The 22,168-nt window shown below is 36.2% G+C and overlaps 1 protein-coding gene across 1 annotated transcript in view; it reads right to left on the bottom strand.

The window, feature by feature from the left end:
• The window catches only part of LOC118191343 (uncharacterized), a 422,216-nt gene that overhangs the window by 32,297 nt on the left and 367,751 nt on the right, over window positions 1-22,168 (bottom strand). Inside the window, exons 4-6 of the mRNA XM_085818089.1 lie at window positions 21,627-21,954; window positions 19,834-20,016; window positions 1,591-1,770 (exon numbers count right to left, since the gene is read on the bottom strand). Of these exons, the coding sequence (XP_085674215.1) occupies window positions 1,591-1,770; window positions 19,834-20,016; window positions 21,627-21,954 (691 nt within the window). The remainder of the gene's footprint in view (window positions 1-1,590; window positions 1,771-19,833; window positions 20,017-21,626; window positions 21,955-22,168) is intronic.

The following is a 22,168-nucleotide window of genomic DNA, read 5'->3' as shown; positions in this document are numbered from 1 at the left end:
TTCGAACGCTTGACAGATAACGAAATTGTGAAGAAAGCAAGGGAAGAGACCGAGAATGAAGAGCAGCGAAGTGAAGGCGAAGAAGAGCCCACTGTGCAGATGCGGGAAGACTCACGAAGCGGCTTTGCAACAATGCTGAGCTATTTGGAAGAACAAGACGACGCGGAATTGTCCGAGTAACTTATGCTACGAAAAATGCAATCTCGGATCAAGAGAAAATGCTTTCAAAGCAAGAAGAAAACACAAATGACTGATTTCTTCAAAAAGGTGTAGTTTTACAGTTATGATTTTGTAATTACATAATACATTACAGTATTAAAACAGTACATATGTATTAATTTTTCTGTGTATCTTTGACGCCTCTCGTAAGTACAAAGCACTTTTCTGTTTTCATTAACAAATTGCATTTTAGGTTAGTTTTGAGTGGTATACTAAAATATTAAGCTTTGGTTAAACATTTCCTGCTGTTTATTTTACGTTTTATTATACATAAAACGATTTTTCAAAGTTGGAATGACTATTTTCTCTTTTGCTATAGCCATTTTTAGCTTTTTTCGGATTATCCGCAATTTTTGTTTTCCGCGGCAGCCGCGACACCCAATTCCGCGGATAATCGGGAGTGTACTGTAGTTTATATATGGCAAAAACACAGACACACGCACAGGCCAAAAGATCATCGCTTGCGATGCTTGCGCCAAAAAGCATGGCAAATGCATGAAAAAGTACCTTTTAATTTTCAATAGAAAGCAGTATTCACGAGCAGTATTTACAATTCAGTATACGTGAGCTGCGTTTTTATAGTGCGCTTTGACTTCATTTAAAGTTTGCCATTTTTTTCCATCTTTTAAGGATTTGATTTAGGGACTCGACTTCTTTTGAAGTAAGATGCTTTTAATTTTGCACTTAGTTAAATATTTTGAACAAGAATTGATTTTCATTTTATTGCTATGTACATCAATCTGGATGTTTCATTTACATACCTCACAGTTTTCTCAAGAATTTACTGAATCTTTAAGCAAATATTTTCGCTTACTGATAATACTGTTGGTTTCCCCTTTGTGATGAGAAAATCTATATTAAGGATTAAGATAATAAATGACTGATTCCATAATTTTCATGCACTTGCAAATATTTAAAAAATAAACTCTTAAAATCACTCCAAAGATGAAAGCTTATTTTCCATTGTAGCAGTAAAGCTACAGTGAAATGCAGCAGTAAAGTATCTTAAAAAATCTAAGGCTGAAAGAAATAAAGAAAGATTAGAAAATTGTGAAGAATTACAAAAAATAATTATGAAGATGAAATTTTTCTTTTAAATCAGTGCAATTTTGAAAGCATAAAGTTATGTTTTTCCATTGTTTTCATTAAAGGCATTAACAATACAATCTCAGAAAATGTCAAACAAAGATGCGTTTACTTTTAAGAGACCTTCCGAGAGAGATGAAGTACTTGTCTTTATGATAGACAAAGAGGTATAAATATTCTTCAAGCGTTTTTGTGATTTATTCAAAATGCATCAGCGGAAATACCGTGATCATTGCCAAATTATTGTTAATAAAATAAATGCATCTAAGAATATTTTTCACTTGCCTGTAATTTTTATTGAAAGTTGCTGCCGCAATGAGACGGTGCTCTATGCCAACATGAGTGGACTGGAGGGAGTATCTCTCCAGTGCAACTCGTCTCTCCTTTTTCCTTGCTACGACTGCTCTGAGGAAAGCATCTAAGCCACGAGAGAAATCTTCGTGGTCATCTTCCTCTTCCATGTCACTATAAAATATAAGAATAACTTATTTAATTTAGAAGTCAAATAACAAAAATCACGTGATTTGCAAATTTTCACCGGACTAGTTTTAATGGTTTTACCGAACCATCAGTCTCAGCTGCCAATTGTCAAATGAACGAGATAAGATATAGTGATAAGATAAGAATGGGTAGACAGGAGTTAAGCTACTGGCGCCATCTATTGGTGAAACAAGAAAGCTAAAAAATAATTTCCTTAAATGCTGAAGGTAAAGATGGATTGGAATTAGGGTCGTTAACTAGAACAGAAAAGTTATTTTGAATGTGAAACGCCTCTAGAGAATCTAATTCACCAATGGAAGCTGTTTTTTTGAATAATTTTGGCTGTAGAAAAGTTGAAAGTGTAATTTTCAGACCAACAAATGCTGGGCAACAGAGGACTTCTGTATTTCCCTTTTCCTAACATATGTCTCATTTTACTTACCGCGAAAGTTTAATTTGACCAATTTAAATTAAATTACACTGGCAAGGGATCCTGTAAATACCCCAGAAATTCATATCCGAAATGGGGTCCTTAAGTATGGAAATTTTTTTGATGGGAGAATAAACAACCCGAAAGTTAAATTTCTGTAAAATGCGTGTAATTTTATAGCTAATTGATGGAAAGAAAGGAATGATAACATAATTCTGATAATCTCCTAAAACAAGAGTGCACCTTTTAATGTGTTAATATTTATTTGGAGTGTTATTTTACCTTAATTATAAGAATAACTGTTTGGTAATCAGTTAGAGATAATTATATTATCCCTCTTGAATTATTGGTACTTACGTATTTTCTCGTCAACCATTTTTGACGAACAAAAACTTAAAGCTAAATAAGTAATATAATGCCAAGGCATGATGTCACAATACTCATGAGAATTTTGCCTGGAATTTATAAAACCTTGATTAATCCTAAATCAGCTAGTTTATCTGTTGATTTTCTAAGTAAATACAGAGCAATGTATTTTTCCCAAACTTCCACTGGAATGATTGATCAAGTTTTAGCTATGCTATATTCGCAACTAGTATCTTTTTCTTATCCTACTAAACAAAAAGCAATTTCTTCTTTCAAATTCTCGTCAGAATGATCGGTACAAGACCTCCTCAAACTTTCATGATCGGCCTAAAAATATGTAGGTACGGAATTATTAATTTAGAAATACAACAAAAGAAAATGGAGATGCATTAGATCCCAAATGTAGTGTTTCTGGTAAAAATTTCCTCGAAGGAAACATATTGTCGTTTGCGAAAACCACGTAGGCTGAGTTCATCTAGATTATTAAAATCTCTGCGCATCTGTATGCTTGCTTTTTTGCAACATCATCTCCTCGAAAACAGCGGTGAGTTGAGTTTCGACAGACGTACTCCCGATTCAACTCGTGGGAAGACATTTTGAACGTTGTCATCTCCGTGCGACTTTAATCAACCAAGATATTAAGTAAAAATTCTGAAAACGCTAATTTTCGCGCCCTGCAATTTGTTTTTTCGCTGTTCGGTGTGTTGAATGGGAGCGCATACGAGGTGGAATTTTAAAATAGTCATCCATCGTTTCTAAACAGGAGTAAAATTTTTTATGGAATCTCGCAGCCTGTTTATTTCTCTCACGTTTTCTATGTTTTTGACAGTGATGTTTTTATGAAAATTTTTTCCCACTCACATCTATTTTAATATAGATGATTAGAAAGCCCGCCGGTTATACGAAATGACCGCTGTTCTTGATATTATAAACTGTAATTAAAATGATTTATGCAAAGGTGTCTGGAACTTCAAATTGAATTACCCAGGGCAGGCGGCGAGGACGCCCCTTTACTTACTGCCCCACGGGGTTTTCCCCTTTTACTTGCTTAATTGCTTAAAGTAGAGTGCAATGAAGGAACCCACTGGCGGTACATTTGTTAAGAGCCATCGCTAGCTCAAAGGTGATTTAAATAATAAAATGTTAATTCACATGTCAAAGTCTCTTTGTACACAACATTTCTTGTATAGATGTTTCCATCATTTTTAAACTCGCCTTGCAGAGGACCATCCATAATTTTTAATTTTACGTCCGATTATTCACGAACTCTTGAACAGGCAACATAAAGTTGACCGTGTCCAAATGCAGGCTCTAAGCCGCATATACACTCACGTTTGTGAAAATTGCAACACCATGAAGGACTTACGCGAGTGAGCTGAAATTTTCAGGAAATGCAAAGTAGCGCATGATATGCAAATGATTAGAATTGCAAATCCGTAGCGCATGCGTATGCTGAGCAGCGCCCTCTGAACGGCTGATGGATCCGAATAAATAGACGGCTGTAGCGAGGCGTGTATGGTTATCGGTGGTTATCTGCTAGTGGTAAACGTTAACTCAATCTGTACTTATGCCTCGTCGACGAAAGAGAGCGAGATTTGAACAACTTACAGAGTTTGAACGAGGGAGAATCATCGGCCTTCGTGAAGCTGGATTGTCGTATCGTGCAGTAGCCTCTCGTGTGCAGCGTAACAGCAGCACAGTGATGCGCGTTTGGAAGCAGTGGACGGACGAGTGTCGGACAACTCGGAAATCCGGGAGTGGACCCCGAAATGTGACGTCAGCTCGCGATGATAGACACCTGGTCCGCATGGAGCGGACGGACCGTACAGCTTCCTCTAGACAATTGGCAGCACTGTGGTCAATAGCTACAGGTGTTTCATTGTGTGCTTCATCAATTCGTAGACGTCTGCTGCAGTGTGGACTGCGCGCACGGACTCCTTTATACAGGATCCCCCTAACGCACGACCATCGCCGCCTGCGGCTACAATGGGCCAATCAGCATAGAGACTGGCGTGCTGATTGGCAGCATGTCGTGTTTTCTGACGAATCCCGCTTTAATTTGTGGTACCACGATGGCCGCATTCGTGTCAGACGCTATGCCGGTGAACGCCACCTTCCGGAGTGCATTATCGAACGCCACAGTGGACGAACACCCGGAGTTATGGTCTGGGGCGCCATAGCATATCATAGACGATCTCAATTGCCACGAATTGTGGGCAATCTGAACAGCAACCGGTATATCCATGAAGTTCTACAGCCCGAAGCTATTCCCTTCCTTCAAAGCTTGCCAGGCGCTGTATTTCAACAGGACAATGCCCGCCCTCATACTGCTCGGATTGTTAAATCCTTCTTTGCAGCGCAGCAGGTACAGCTTCTTCCTTGGCCTGCGTGTTCCCCGGATATGTCGCCAATTGAACATGTGTGGGATGTCATTGGTCGGCGTCTTGCTCGTGATCCTCGTCCTGTTGCGTCTGCAGACGAACTTTGGGTACGCGTACAAACGATATGGAATGCTCTTCCTCAGTCAGACATTCAAACTTTGTTTGACTCCATGCCACGTCGTGTAGCAGCACTTATTGCGGCGCGTGGTGGCCACACAAAATACTGATTCTGATCTCTTGTTCTTGTTTGTTTGCTTTGAACATTTAATCATTTATTTGTACCACTACCACTCAACTGTGTATTAAATTGCATTCAATTATGACGATTCCTTCTTGGTGTTGCAATTTTCACAAACGTGAGTGTATATATGGGGAGGAGTAACATCTACTCCTCCGAAACGGCTAGTTCCCGGGCTTAGCGAAGCACACCGTTGGATTCCGCAGGTCCGTGGCACGCCATTTTGACCATTCGCGTCTCCTTGGGACTTTGATTAGCCGAGATATTAATTGAAAACTAGTTTTCCCTACATTTTCCACTTTCTTTCTTGGGTTTTCCCTATTAGAGGGATTTGGCTATGCGTCAAATTCTTTTTTCTCGAATATCTACGGAACGACGCCGAGTTGAAATTCGAGACGCGTATCCTCGGATTCCAAAAAATTCTCCGAATCCATCGATACCGTTCTCATCTTCGTACGATTTTAATCGGCCGAGATATTAATTAAAAACTGCGGAAATGTTAATTTGCGCGCTCATTTTTCCGAGGGGCAACAATAAACTATCGGCGACACACACTTTAGCCGCTTAAATATATAAAAAGATAATCGAAATGAGCAGATCCGGATTATCATCTATGCTATCAGAAGCATTGTGGCCATTGCATAATGGGAGCAAAATTCATTAATATGTTAATTTATAAGCAAAATTTATTAGTAGAACTTATAAATTTTGCTTAGTTCCTGCCCGCTAGTATACTTTTACTCAATGAAGGAGAAGATTAAATTTAAATTAAAACGACTAGTTAATTTTAGTTATGTATTGCACTTGATTATTACGTCAGAATTGCATTGATGAAGCGTTGCGTAATGTCAAATTGCACAAGGTCCGTTTAAGAGACATTCTGCCAATGTCGTCTTATGCTTCACCGTTCCTTTTCATTATTTTACTAAAAACCTAAGATCGCTAAAGAGCAGATGGTTTCTCAATTAATAAACATTCTGTGAAAATGAAATGGTATGACCCACATCTATTTCAAAATTTGTTAAATTAAGAAGTCAACTTTTAAAATGCAAATTAAAAGAAAGAAGAAGAAATCTGTAATAATTAAAAAATTAAGAAGATTATAATTTAAGAAATTTATAGCAGTTGTAAATTTAAATTTGTAAGAATACTGCAAAATATATATATAAAAAAATTACATTACATTCACTAATAAATTAAAGATTACAAAAGGTTTTTCATATGACAAAAATGTCGGTACAGTCAATAAATTTACAAATAACATTTTAACGAACGATGTTATTAACTTGTAATTTAAGATAGACATAAAGCATTTGGATGACGACGGTACAATTGGGCGTTCACCCTTCGTTTCAGAGAAAATATTGCAATCAGGCTAATTTCTAAGGGAGATTTCAACTTCAAGGCCTCCAGACGTGACAATGTGATATTATTTTCTTATAAAACTATTTTACAACGGTATTCAATTTCTATTATTTAGCTCTTTGCACTCGACAGTCACCACCTGATTTGATGGGGAAACTCGAGAGGTAATAATCGGTCACCACTTGATTTGATGCGGTAATTCGAGAGGTGACTCTCAATCATCACTCGGTTTGACATTCTAATTCGAAAGGTAACGATGTTTATTTAGGCTTGGTAGGAACAAAATCGCTCCATGAGTGCATTCAACAATATATGCGTATGAAGCAATTGCCAGTCTTTAACGCGTTTTTTAGATATTGTTGTGTGCGTATGGGTTCATAATAGATTGAATGCACGCAAGTCCGATGATAGGTTAATAAATTTTATTTTTATCAAATGAAACACTTCAAAGTGCTGGAATCTTCCTCAGAAATACTCGTACAGGTGTTCACAATATTAGGCAGTATAATCAGTAGTTACACTTCAAACTACTAATAACAAATCCAATGTAATGTGAGCAGATGCGCTATCTCCGGCCTTATATAGTTTACAACCGGCCGCCGAGATATTTCTAGTACTTTCTGCTTCTCGAAATTTCTGGAAAGAAATACGACGGTCGAATTACGGTTGCAGCTAATATCATCATCAATTATAACACTTATTAAAATGATATAGAGACGGGATCAAAATGTTACCAAGTTTGGCGATTTTTCGTCAAATTTGGCGTCAAAATAAGTCGCTAAAACCGTTGTCAGCTTGGTGGTATCTGGCGAAATTACCGAGATACCCATTTACTCAATGTTAAATTCACTTGCCCCTGTATTCTTACTTTTACGGCATAGCTTGTCGATTTTCAAATGACATATTATGCAGTGAAATGCAACAGTTTTATAAATAATTGTACTAAAATCATCTATATCTGTACAAAATTCGTAACAATACATTGTTATGCATGCGTCTTCGAGATTAGATCCAACTCGACAATCGTAGCTATAGGAACATTTCTTTCAAAGTTATGGAGCCCAGTAAGCATGAAACACGATGAACGAAACGGAGTTAAAGTGAAAAAGGAGTTTGATTTTTTTTTTTTTTTTTTTTTTTTTTTTTGCTGATGACGAATGAAATCAAGTATATGCATAGACCACTTGACCACAGAGAAGAGGAAAGCAGTGATGAAGATAACTATGACGTAAGAGGTGTAAAGCAGCGAAAAATGTAATAAGATAGTGAATGTAAAAGTAACAGTAATTCCTTTGAAGAGACAGAAAATTCAGAATCGATAAAGTTCACAGAATCCGAAGCAACACTACAAAGCTGAGTAGAAATACTACAAAGCAATAACTGAGGCTGTTTCGCCATTTGCATCCGGCGAAAAAGCCTCAGTTATCTTCAGAGATAAAAGAACTATCAGATTTCTGTGATATTATTCTAAGTTAGCTCTAAGAAATTCATCAAACACTTGCTGAAGTTGCTGGTTCGCCCAAGTGCGTGTGTGTATTTAATTATGGCAAAGCACACTAGGGCTATCTGCCTAAGGGGAGGGATGCCTTCGTGGAGGACTTTCTAAGGGAAACTGGCTCGTATACACGTTACACATGGGGAAAACCACGAAAACACCCATGCAGCCAGTCCGTTCGCGGGATTCGAACCTCGGACCGAACTACCAGTGTTCAACGACTTTACCGCTTGGCCGCTGGGGTTCGCCCAAGTGAAAGCGCCTCGAGCGCAAAGAGTTAAAACAACGGATATATACAGGGTGCTCGGGATAAATTTGACATATTTATAATTGATTATATTTTTCTGTAGTTTGGAGGTATTGACACACACTACTCGTCATTTAAAAGTTTGGACCCTTCTTCGTTCATATACAAGATGTCATAAAGGATGGAACCCACCTGAATCATGGAAGAGAATAACTTGCATCATGATGATTCGTGCCGGCCATCAAAATAAGGATATTATGACTGCTGCCCAATGCTCCCTGAACACAGCAAAAACAATTAGGCATGAACTAGAGACTTGCAATGGTGACTACGAGGATGTAGCAAGAAAAAAGATCCCTAGCAGCCGATCTGATTGCGTTCGTACAGCAGAAGAATTCCTCGCAAATCTGCAGGAACAGGTGTTGAAGAACCCTGACACTGGAATTCGGGCTTTGTCACGTGAAATGAATGTTGCAGCCTCTACTATGAAGCTTGCACTCAATGTAGACCTTCGCTACTACTCATACAAGCGGATTTTTGTTTTCCTTACGAAGCTGTCAAATTTATCCCAAACACCCTGTACAAATAACCTACCACACTACTGAGGAACTGCCGGAAAACACTTGATTATAAATTACCATTATGCTACAATGCGTTTTTTCTAATACAAATGTCCATGTTTATTTGTTCCAAAATGAAGAATGGCTTCCATTATGATCATTATTGCAATTTCGTATAAAAGCGTCAATTAGCTGTGTTAATTTTTGGTTACAGATACGTACGTGGCTTTCTTCATTAAAGATATTTCTACATTACATGCAATTGTTAAGCAACTTTTAGATATCTATATCGGTCCTTGTTTACAAGTGCCGGTCTAAAGTGAGACACTACTTGGATATCATTTAGTTAGTCTTTGGGGCAGTGAATATAATGAAAGATAGTGAAATATATACATTAGCAAGAAGTAGAAAAATAGTTACCTTTAACCCTTTAACTGTCAAGTTATTTTGATGATTTGGGTACACAAATTGTCATTTTTTTTATTGCAAAAACCAAATGTTTAGTACAAAATAAATTTTCGAACATTAATTTAATAAATTTTAATAAATTTTAAAAATAAATTTTCGAACAAAAAAATTACCCCGAGTAATACTCGGGCGTGACATTTTCGAACACCAGTGTTGTACCCGAGATTATCTCGGGCATGACAGTTAAAAGGTTAAGTCTTGCGATGGATAAATCTTGGTAGGCACATGAGTGATTGCTTACTTCGCACACTTTCCAATAAAGTTGTACGCCGAATTAAAATGTCATTGTAAATACATTTGGCATTCAAATCTAGATGAATTGTCGAACTACGTACAAAACAAGAGAAGCAGACAATAATTCTCAACGCTTTGTTTTAGAGAGTTTGTAGAAATTTTCGGCTAATCTTTGGAATATGGTAACAGGTAGTTTGGCGACATTTTGGTGAGGCGATAAAGGTTACTAGCTAGGACTTCAGCAATAATCTGAGAAGTACACAGTTCGAATCACAGATTATTTTGTTTCAGAGAAGTGAGAGATCATGAGACATGTCATGTGACATTTTCTGGAAAATTCCAGTGAGGATTTTAGCTAATAAGCACTTAGAAACAATTTCGCTGCTAAAGTGCAGAATCGCCCACTTATTTGTTTGGCGCTTTTTACAAGAGTAAGAAGAATTGGATTTTTGTCAATTTTCTTTGACTTTTTAAGTGAAAAGAGGTCGACGTGTTCATGGATACCGTGTATATACAATTCTTAAAAACGCGGCAAGCAGTGAGCGATTCTACACTTTCTCCCAATTTCGCACCTAATCTTCGTCATGATTAAGCACTTTTGTTCCATAAAAGTTATAGCGCAGTATAAGCGTAATTCGGCTAGCAGATTGTTGGAAAAAATTTTGTGTAAAAAAAAAAAAAAAAAAAAAAAAAAAAAATATGGCTTTACTTCGTGAAAACAAAATGGCGTCCAAAACAAAAACTAGCAGATTGTTGTAGCAGGGTTGGTCGCCAAAGTTTCGCCAAAAAATCGTCAAGTTACCATAATCCGAAGATTCACTAATTTTTCTGCTGTTCTTGGCTGTAATTGTCCCAATATCAAGAGACATATAACAAGACGGGTTTGTTGGTTTGAAGATCAAATCTGAAGAGCTACGCTAATTAATTTCCGATGTCAATGCAATAAAAATAGACAAATATAGTGTAAAAAATTTGCTCCTTTGGTTTCAGGGGACTGTTAAAGCCATTTACGATTGCTGTCGCAAAATTTCAGAGCCTTACATAAGCTACTTGCATTTTTTATGGATGTCCTGGAAAGTCTGAAATACAGAGTCTCAGCGAGTAGTCGATGAACTTGGAACATAAATTGTTTTGCTTCCGAAGTCTTTTTAGAGATGAGTTTTGCTTGTATATGCAGTTACGTCTCGTGCTAAGTTTAACTGAGTGGGTACTTTTCCGTTTAGCTTGCTTAAATCTCGCCAAGCAGACTTTATTGGCGACAACATACAGTATAGATATAAAATAGTTAACAAATGTTAGTTCTTAAGAATTTTTTATTTTGAAGGCATAAATATTTTAATATCGTTTAAAATTTTGTATAAAGCTAATAAATTTTTAAAAAGACATTAATAGAATTTACTATGCTTTTATGGCTTAACATACTGATTCGCCGGTTCATATCACGTGACTCCAAGTAATCTCATCTCACGTAAACGCTACAAAAATCTAATTCTCTCAATTAATCTACATTAATTTCAAGTTAAATCTTAATTTCGAATACAATTTTAAATGAAAGAATTATTTCAATTCTTACGAATAGCTTACTCAGAAATTATTTAAAACTGCAGTGCTTTACTTCGCCAGTGCATTCTCATTAGAATTGATGAATTTAACCCTTGACTTTGCCTTTTCTATATTTTGGCCTTCAAGTGAGCAGTGTGATTGCATCCGAATTGACTTAATTACCGCTCGCGAATGGTCTTAGGGCATAAAATTGAACTATCTGGTAAAAATTCTATGTAATTGTATGCCAGTACTGAAAGAAACAATCAATCTGATGAGAAATAGCTGTGACTTGTTTTGAAAATGAGGCACAAAAGGTTATCAGCGAGGATATTCCCTTCGGCATCAGCTGTACCATTTTTGGCGACTTTATCGGCCTGTGCCGGCAAAACGAAAAAGTACTACTGAGGGTTTTTTGCCAAGTTAAACTCTTTGACTTCCTTGGCCTCAGAATTGTTTATCTTTTACTTCAGATTTGTCCTAGCGTTTTCTATACGCATAGGAAATTTGGTATTTCCTTTGGTAATTTGTAGTGACCTTGGCAAGAAAGTGCATTTAGTATTGGACAAATAAAAGATTACCGATCTGCGCATGTGAGAGAAGCAAAAAATTACCGATTTGCGCATGTATTGGCAACAAACGTTTAAAGATCTATAACTGGTTTTTCGCAATTAATTTGTGTCCATATAGCGGTTTTAATTTTTAAAATGCTCATTATTTTTAACCTTTCATCGACAGAAAAAAATTCTGATTGATGTCTGAGGTATTTTTAGCAGTAATTACTGAACTGTAGCCACCAGAAAGAGTTTATCGAATATGAATTGTCTGGTTACGTTTATGCACGTTTTCTCAATAAATTGCTAAAATATTGTATTAAATAAAGCAATGAATAGAGTTTTCTGGGATGTTTAATAATAAATAGAGATTTTCGGCATTTATATATGCTATTATAAATGAATTGTAAACACAATTGTAGTAAATACGATAAATAATGCATATATGAAACAAGTTGTGTTAATTTATATTATTATTTTAAATAAATTGCGGACAAAATTGTACTAAATACTATAAAACACATATTTATATTAAACTCCTATATAGATATGTATGTAATCAAAAAGACTTACAAGTAAAGATGGCAAAGAAGCACTGATGGCATAGGACATCAATGCTGAATTCGCAATGAAGAGCAGAAATTTTGATTGCCGATCCACAACGAATAGGAAACTAGTACCCGAGGCAGATTAAATCGTCATTTTTTATTTCAGTAAACATGTTGCGGCCACAAATAACTATTTCAAAATGTCTATATTTTTGATAGATTTGCAGTAAGAAGAGAGCAGCAGTCTAACTAGGCTGAAGTGTAGAAAACAAGTGCAGCTGTGTTGAGGATAAAATCTTAATTCAGACTGAGTTAGTTTTGGTTCTCATTGCATTTGGTGGGTAATTAATACTGCTGCAATCTCTTACAGCCTTGTACCAATAAAGATCCCACTACAATAATTAAAGAAAAAGGTGACCATACCATTGAGGAACTCACTACCTTAACTCAAGATCTGAAGATCGCCTACACAGACGGCTCTGCCGACTCCAATCTGAACAGAGGAGGAGCGGGAGTCTTTTTCATCGGACCAGACAGAGTGCAGAAATGCCACAGTATTCCTGTTGGGAAAATCGCCTCCAACTATACATGCGAACTCGTCGCCATCAAAAGTGCTCTGGAGATTTATCTATCTAAAGAAGACCAGAGTTCCAAGGACATCATCATCTTCTCTGACTGCAGATCAGCATTGCAAGCGATCCAGAAGGGCAAATGTCAACTCAGTCATCAGATCATTGAGCTCACAAACAAAATCATTGCTGCCCAAAGATCCTGCATCTTACAATGGATACCGACTCATGTAAATACTTTTGGTAATGAGAAGGCCGATGAGCTTGGAAAGGCATCCCGTGATTCTCCTCAGCCATCCAACTGCCTAACCATTGTTGATCCCAATGCAGTTGCCAGTCAAAGACTAATCACTCAAGTTAAAGGAAACTCCATCCCGGAATTGAACTGCGACAGAGCCATATCGACTATCATAACGAGACTTAGGACAAATCACTTAAAAGGGATGAGGATTTCTGCAGACGTACAGCGTAGTTACACCAACATTTGTCCTCATTGCCCAGATGACATCCCACTGTCTCGCCATCACTTCTTCAGCTGCCCAGTAATCCAGGCCAGACTGTTTGGCATCGGCGTTGAAGACCCAGTGGACCTACTTTATACTGATAGAGCTGCCGAGGTTGCCAAAGCTGTCTTTGACAGCTTCGGAGCTATATAATTGCACTTTGTCATAGACACGACATCATCATCATCATACTGCTGTAAAATTATGATTGGCTGTTTTAGTTCCATTTACATCACCAGCATTATGTAAGAGTCATATAACGCGGATTGGTCTCGAAATGATAAAGTGTAGAAAAAGCTCATTATTTTTAAAATAAGGAGGGGACATAACAAATTAAGCACTGAAGGGCTATTGCTAATTTAATTTATAATTGATCTTTTATATATTTAGTATTTACATATAGCAAAAATCGCAATTTCTTAACCCTTAATTGCGCCAAGGCCGCGACAGAAGACAATTACCGAAAATTTGTATTGCTTTATATAGCTCAAGTATTCTCACTGATACTGTCACTACATACTACAGGCGGAAAGCGATTTCTTTGCTAGTTCATCCGCGTAAATTGCAAGCGTTTGGATTAATCGAAATGAAATAGTTTAATTATTTAAGCTAATTATTATTATGGATATATATAAATCAAAATATTTTTAAATTCTCGAACAAGCATACTAATACGATGCATTTGTTAATTCTGATTGCAGAAATACATCACGAGCAAATCCAGACAGACAATAGATAAAATTATTTAACGGAGCATGCCAAAAATTTTCGCCAATTCATCTATCTATCTGCAGTTGCAGTTGTAATTTACAAGAATTGTTGCCACCTTTTATATCATAGTAATAAAATGGTAATAAATTAAAAATATAGCTTAATATTCTGGTTGATAATGCTGTGTGTAGATCAGAGCAAATTATAGTTTGAATACCTTTTGAAAACGCCTTCTAGAGAAAGACATGTACGGCATAGATTTATGATTCAACGTTCACAGGAGATTTGAATGAGTATTACCAGATCATAAATTAAATTTATTTCTAGAACGTGGCTGTTTTTTCTGAGGAATAATTTGTTCTCTTGTATTTACTCCACAGACAAATAGAAGAATATATTTTTCGTACGTACTTAGCATATTCTTCAAAAACATTCTTGAAAAAGCTTTACTTTTTTTTTATTTAAAACGTATAATAATATACCATATACCCGCCCTTAAAAGGCAGAAGTAAAAAAGGCAAAAAATTTAAAGCGGGTACAAATGAAAAAGATCTGAAAGGTTTCGGATTTTAAGGGTCGCCCAAAAGGGTTTGTTAAGGTTTCTTACGCTCTGCTTGAGTTTGCAGTCTACCAGTTTACCATACACTCACTGCTACTAATTCATAATATTTTTAGCTTTATTATTACGCATTATTTTCTTCGCACTTACGTCATATCCATTTCAACTGTAAAGTTACAAAAATTTTAAAAGCTGTATACTGTTACGGATTTGGTATTTAAATACTAATATTAGTTGAATTATAATTAAATTGTTCAGTGCAGCGCAGCGCGTGACGAATATTAAAAGAGAGCTAAGCCGGAAAATTAAAAATACAAGAGCACGTGCATTTAACATTTAATACATACACTGAAGTGACAAAAGTCATGGGATAGCAATATGCAAATATACGGATGGCAGCAGTATCGCGTAGAAAATGTATAAATGCGAAGTGCTTTGGCAGGGCTTTCATTTGTGTTCAAGTTATTCATGTGAAGAGGCTTTGATGTGATTATGGCCGCACGACGAGAATTAACAGACCTTGAACGCGGAATGGTAGTTGGAGCTAGACGCATGGGTCATTCCATTTCGGATATCGTTAGGGAATTCAACATTCCGAGATCCACAGTGTCAAGAGTGTGCCGAGAGTATCTAAATTCAGGCATAACATCCCACCATGGACAGCGCAGTGGCCGACCACCTGCACTTAACGACCGAGACCAGCGACGTCTCCGTAGAGTTGTCAATGTTCACAGACAAGCAACACTGCGTCAAATAACCACAGAAATCAATGTGGGACGTGCGAGAGACGTGTCCGATAGGACAGTGCGGCGGAATTTGTCTTCCTTGGGCTATGCCAGCAGAAGACCGATTCGAGTGCCTTAACTGATAGCACGACATCGCCTGCAGCGACTCTCGTGGGCTCGTTAGCATATCGGTTGGTCCCTAAGCGAATGGAAAACCGTGGCTTGGTCAGACGAGTCACGATTTCAGTTGGTAGGAGCTGATGGTAGGGTTCGTGTGTGGCGCAGACCCCACGAAGCCATGGACCCAAGTTGTCAACAAAGCACTGTTCAAGCTGGTGGTGGTCCCATAATGGTCTGGGCTGTTTTTACATGGCACGGACTCGGTTTTCTGGTGCAACTGAACCGATCATTGACTGGAAATGGATACCTTCAGCTACTTGGAGATCACTTACAGCCGTTCATGGACTTCACGTACTCAAACAACGATGGGATTTTTATGGATAACAATGCGCCATGTGACCGGGCCACAATTGTTCGCGATTGGTTAGAAGAACATTCTGGACAATTCCAGCGAATGATCTGGCCACCTAGATTGCCCGACATGAATCCCATCGAACATTTATGGGACATCATCGAGAGGTCAGTTCGTGCCCAAAACCCGTCGTGCTCCGTCATTACTTTCACAATTATGAACGTCTATAGAGGCAGCATGGCTCAATATTTCTGCAGGGGACTTCCAACGACTTGTTGAGTCCATGCCACGTCGGGTTGCTGCACTTCGCCGGGCAAAAGGAGGACCGACAAAATATTAGGAGGTATCCCATGACTTTTGTCACTTCAGTGTAAATATCTCTTTTTGATTTCGAGAAAGTTCCAGAAAATTCTTACGCTCGATTTAAAATCTTATAAAAAGGAGAAAAACCCTCTCAATTCAGTTAGTCAGTTAGTTGTTGTTGTTAGTTAGATTAGTTGGTCGTTTTTTTAAGAGTTTGTTTCGAAAACTGCTCTTGTTGACTGTAGAAAACTCGCGGATTAGCTTTCTTTAGCTGTTTTGAATTAAGTTCTGTTGAACATTTGAGTAGCTAAAAGATATATACTGTGAGATATTGTGATACTGTACGAAGACCTGGGGAAATTTTAGAATTTTGATTTATTTGTTGTGATAATAATAAAGTTTGTTCATTTTTCATCTGACTTGTGCATTCAATTCAAACGAACGCAACAATACGTTTAGAACGCAGCGTTATGTGTTGGCACACATTTTCTGTTCTCTTCGATCTTTTCTCAGTTCATCATATTGTTGCGTGCGTACGGGTTCGTTACGAAATGAATGCACAAGTCCGATGAAAAATGGACAAAATTTATTACTATCACGACAAATATGTTTAAACGTCCTCAAATAATCGTGCAATATCACAATATCTCACAGTAGTTATCTTAACTATTCAAACGTTCAACAGAAGTTAACTCAAAACAGCTAAAGAAAGCTAATCTGCGAATTCGCTACAATCAACAAGAGCAGTTTTCTAAACAAACTCTTAATACAACAACTAGCTAACTAAAATTACTGACTACGAATTGAGAGGTTTTCCTCCTTTTATAAGATTTTTAAATCGCGTGCGAGAACTTTCTGGAACTTTCTCGAAATCAAAAAGGGATATTTATTAAATGTTAAATGCACGCGCTCTTGTATTTTCAATTTTCCGGTTTAGCATTCTTCTGCCTACGTTCGGAGCACTTTTTTTTAAAAACATAGAACTCTGATGAAATATATATTTATTTAGTCAAAATATGATATCAAATCATGAAAATAGGTAAATTTTTAGGAATATTTTCATAAATTTTTGAAATATATGCAATTTTATGCACATTTTTAGGAGAATTTAACACTTACGTTAAATGTCGTATATTTTTTCCCACAGCATATATTTCAATTTTATTTACACTGTATACTACTACAACACTCATCTGTGTTATGAACTAAAATGTTTATGATATTTCTAAAATTTACTAAAGTATGTTTAATTACATGAAAAAACACAGTTTTTTGTAAAATATTTCTTATCGTTTTATATAGAAATACTTATAAAACAATCAAATTAATAAATATAACTTAGATTGAAGCTTAAAACCTAGTAAATAATATAGAAAACACTTTAGTGAAATTTAATAGAGATACCTTTAGAACATTTTGAGTAATTACATTTCTTGTATGTAAACACACTAGAAAAATTGGTTTTCCAGAAAACGCATTTAAAGATTTTACATTAACATAAAAACTGTTCCGTTGTATTTACACACTTAAAATTCTCCACATTTGGACATCACAACCTCCATATCTTTATACTTAAGTAATTTTGATTTCCTATTTGATTTCAATTTTTTTCTGGCTATTTTCGAAATGAGCGACGAATGACGTTTCGAGTTCTTTATTCGGTACTTTTCCGTTTTGCCGGCACAAGCGATAAAGTCGCCAATAATGGTACAACCGATGCCAAACGGAATATTCTCGCTGGTAACCTTTTACGCTTCATTCAGATAGTTCAGTTTTATGTCTAAGGCCATTTTCGGCAATTAAATCAATTAGGATGCCACAGCGCTTACCCGAAGCCGAAAATCAAGTCAAGTCAAGTCAATCAAGTCAAGTAAAGTCAAGGGTTAAATTCATCCATTCTAATGAGAATGCATTAGCGAAGTAAAGCACTGCAGTTTTACATAATTTCTGAGTAAGCTATTCGTACGAATTGAAGTATTTCTTGCATTTAAACTTGTGTTCCAAATTAAGATTTAACTTGAAATTAATGTAGATAATTACTGAGAGCATTATATTTTTGTAGAGTAGTATACGTGAGATGAGATCGCTTGGGGTCACGTGATATGAACCAGCAAAACAGGATGTTGAACCATAAAAGCATAGTAAATTCTTAAATTAATGTCTTTATATAAATTTATTGTCTTTATTTATTGGCTTTTTATAAAATTTTAAGCGATAATAAAATGTTTATGCCTTCAAAAAAAGAATTCTTAGGACTAAAATTTTTTTAATATTTTTTGTGTGTATAATGTATGTTGTCGCCAATAATGTCTGCTTGGCGAGATTTGCGCCGGCGAAACGGAAAAGTACTCTTTATTCTTTCGTTATCAATTCCAAAGTAATTTTTAATCATTTCTTGTTCAATTGATATGCCTAAATGTTCAAACACAGGAAATAATCCAAGATATCCTGAATTAAAAATTAAAATTGCTATATATGCACCCAGCAACATAGTCTTTATACCTAATCGCGATGTTGCCAGACCCAGTTAAAAAAAACCGCAATGTTGCCAGTCCTAGTTCAAAAAATTAAGGCAAATAATTATTACCAGAAACAAAAAAAAGTACCCAGAATGAAAATGAAATGTTTTAGCACAATTTTACACACAAACAGGTAAAAGAAAAACAGGGATAACAACATTGTTTACCTTTAAGTTGAGCCTTTCAAATGGCACTTCCGGTCTTTCTGCTTTCACTTCCAGTGCAGTTAATTGGCTATATCTTCTCTTCTAATTATCACAAACGTAAAAATGAACCATTTTCGGAATCCTACAAAACTGACCTTTCAAACTGGGCAATTAAAAAAAAAAAACGAATTTTTTCGCCGAAATCGTTTTTTTTTAATGTAGGCAGATACCTTAAATGTAAATGCACGCGCTCTTGTATTTTCAATTTTCCGGTTTAGCTTTCTTTTAATATTCGTCACGCGCTGCACTGGGCGAGAAATAAAATCATTTAATTTACAATTCAACTAACATTAGATAATTAAATACCAAATCCGTAACAGTATCAATGTTCAATTTTTATTTTTTGACTATAATGGCTTTACAAAACTTTTTTTTTTTGTCTTTTAATTCTTAACGTGTTTAATTTATTTATAAAATATAACGTACTTGGCGTTTACGCCACATAAAATTCGATTCAACGACAAAATCACAAGATATTTAAAAACAGCATATCTTCAGACTTTTTGATAAGCAGTTTCACGCGCTGGAGATATAAATATTTATTTTTTTTTTCCGTACAGTGTTGACACTGCTCGCTTTGAAGCTGTCGAGGTTGTTAATCAAAAAGTGGTTAAAGTTTTACAAAATATGAAATGCATAATAAAACGAATTCGGAATTCAAATTTCGGCTGCTCATGTTCGGGTGGAAGACTACGTTATTCAAAATTTGATGTATTTAGGTACTGTCGTTTTTTCACAATTCGAGAAACATGCATGCGTTCATGCAGATTCTTCATTATTTTAATTTCTTTAAATTTAATGCAGGGCGATAACATTTGGTGGCAACAATTTGAAAAGTGACACGCCGTTTGTAGTTATTCAATGCAAAATGCCGTTTCGATACTAATATTCCATTCCGGAAAAACGTCTCTAGTGGGTTTATAAAATTAAAACTTTAAGAAATGAGATTCTTGTTGTTGAAATGAGAAGATAAAATTAAAATGTCACTGGCTATAAGTGTTAAATTTATTCTACTAAAAGAATTTATTCTAAAAGAACAGAGGTTAAATTTACCTTCCAGTCTCAGACTCATCCCCAGAATCACTGAAGACATCCGAAAAGGGAGATTCAACAGGAACATCCCCCGGATCACCCCGACTGCTATCACTCTGAGAATTAGGTGGAAGATTCCTATTTTTAGATGTTTGGATTAAAGGACTAACTACTTTCTCTGGGCTGTTGTCCACAGGACGAAACCTGAAAATGATAGATTCATGCATAAACACTCACCAGAAAACAATTACGATTAATGATGTAAGCATTTTGATCTGTTGTTTGATTATTAACTCTATTTTTAATTTGCTCTAGTTCCTAATATTTTTCATTTTCTTCAAGGAAGAATGAATGAATTTCTGTTACTAATGTAAGATTCAATGTATTTGCACGCTACGCGCTCGTAGAAAGTAATTTTAATAACTAAGATGGATAAGCAAGAAGAAATCGACATTTTATTGAAAGAAATAACAGCAAGGTAAACAAGTGTAAATGGATACATGAGAACAATAGGTATAAGCGATAAATAAATAACAAACATCTTTTATTTACATAGAGGATACTTCAATTTTCAACTTACTTTAAAGTATAAGATACAACATATTTATATACTAGTTTCCAGGATCCAAAGGAATGTATAAAAACAAATGCAATGTTTATACATTCATAGTTATACGCAGTTGTCATACTTTCGCAAAGAATGTTATAATCTGAGACATTGGGCGAAGAAAAAACAAAGTAGACGGTTTTGCCTAGATGCGTGGTTTTATTTTATGTTTTGGTAAGACCTTACAGTAGTCACCCGTTTTTGTCTTTTTTTTTTAATCCTGTGTGGCCCACGTTTAGTTAAACTATAAGGCATTTCTCCTGCCTTCCTAGCGTGCCTTCGTGGTGTAGTGGTCTGCATGCTAGGCGCGTATTCCAGAGGTCCGTGCTATCACGACAACATAAACTCCGAAGAAAACCGGGAAAAGCCGCTGAAGTACGAAAATATTGTAAATTATGTCATGATAAAAATGCAACAGAAGCTGGTAGAGTAATGGCCAGAAAAAAGACTAAAAGAGTGTTGTCACATTTTGCAATAGCTGTAATGGAGAACCGTTTTTATATTTACCATGTTTCAATGAAATCCAATGAATCAAAATCAAATCATGAATCAAAATTAAGTAAATTTTAAATAAATTTTGTGTAATTTCATAAAACAGTGCAAATTTTATAGTTATTATATCATGTTACACCTAAACGAAAAGGTCTAGTGTCAGCCACAAATGGCTGACGCGACCTAAACGGAAAGTTTAGTGCAGCCACAGATAGCTGACGCGGCCTAAACGGAAAATCTAGTGTCAGCCAAGGATAGCTGACGCGGCTTAAACGGAAAATCTAGTGTCAGCCACAGATGGCTGACGCGGCCTAAACGGAAAATCTAGTTTCAGCCACAGATGGCTGACGTGGCCTAAAAGGAAAATCTAGTATCAGCCACAGATGGCTGACGAGGCGCTCAACGTGTTAACGCTCGGCCACTGTTGGGCCGTAAGAAGAAACTTAAAGGCAATATTTGAAGATACTCGAACTTCCCGTTTAGCGGACACTCACGGGACCAAACCTTTTGTACGTTATTAGAAATTATCTACGAAATAGAAGTGCATTGGTCTGCTTCGAGGATTCGAGATTCAGAGACTACATTAGCGGGGAGTGTCGTTAAAGTGGATATCAGTTAAAAAGAGTTTCGACTGTAATCTGGTTACTAATTCACTACCAAATATCACTACTCTTTCTTCAAGTTGAAAATTAACGGTTACAAGGATTTTGCTTACCTCTCCAAGTAATTATTGTTGCTTTTAGGTGTCCAAGGCTTCCATTCTTCTTCCAAATGACCTTCAGTAAGACTGCTGCTGTTAGATGTTGTTATTGTAGGGGTGTTTTTAGTGTAGGAATGTTCTACCTTATGATGTGTATGCTGCTGGTTATTAACTTCTTGATCAGGTGTGGATCTCGGCGAAGTGCAGGAAGATGTTACGATATCCTTTTGCCTATCTTCTGTTCGTTCGACGTTTTCGTCAACGGAACCATCGGTACTTGTGGTTTTTTCCTTATGCACATTCTCTCCATTAGTTTGGCTTAAAGCAGGGTTGTTGTTTATTTCTGTGAATAAGAGATAAAATAATTAATTAATGGTTTGAGATAATTCTTGAATTTATAGCAGACATAATGCTGGAATAGCATAAATAAGAGATAAAATAATTAATTAATGGTTTGAGATAATTCTTGAATTTATAGCAGACATAATGCTGGAATAGCATGAATAAGAGATAAAATAATTAATGAATGGTTTGAGATAATTCTTGAATTTAGAGCA

This window comes from Stegodyphus dumicola, chromosome 6 (assembly GCF_044657685.1).
Source record: "Stegodyphus dumicola isolate Sdum_Otavi_A_Nest chromosome 6, ASM4465768v1".
Classification (NCBI taxonomy): domain Eukaryota; kingdom Metazoa; phylum Arthropoda; class Arachnida; order Araneae; family Eresidae; genus Stegodyphus; species Stegodyphus dumicola.
This window is presented reverse-complemented; position numbering and strand designations above follow the sequence as displayed.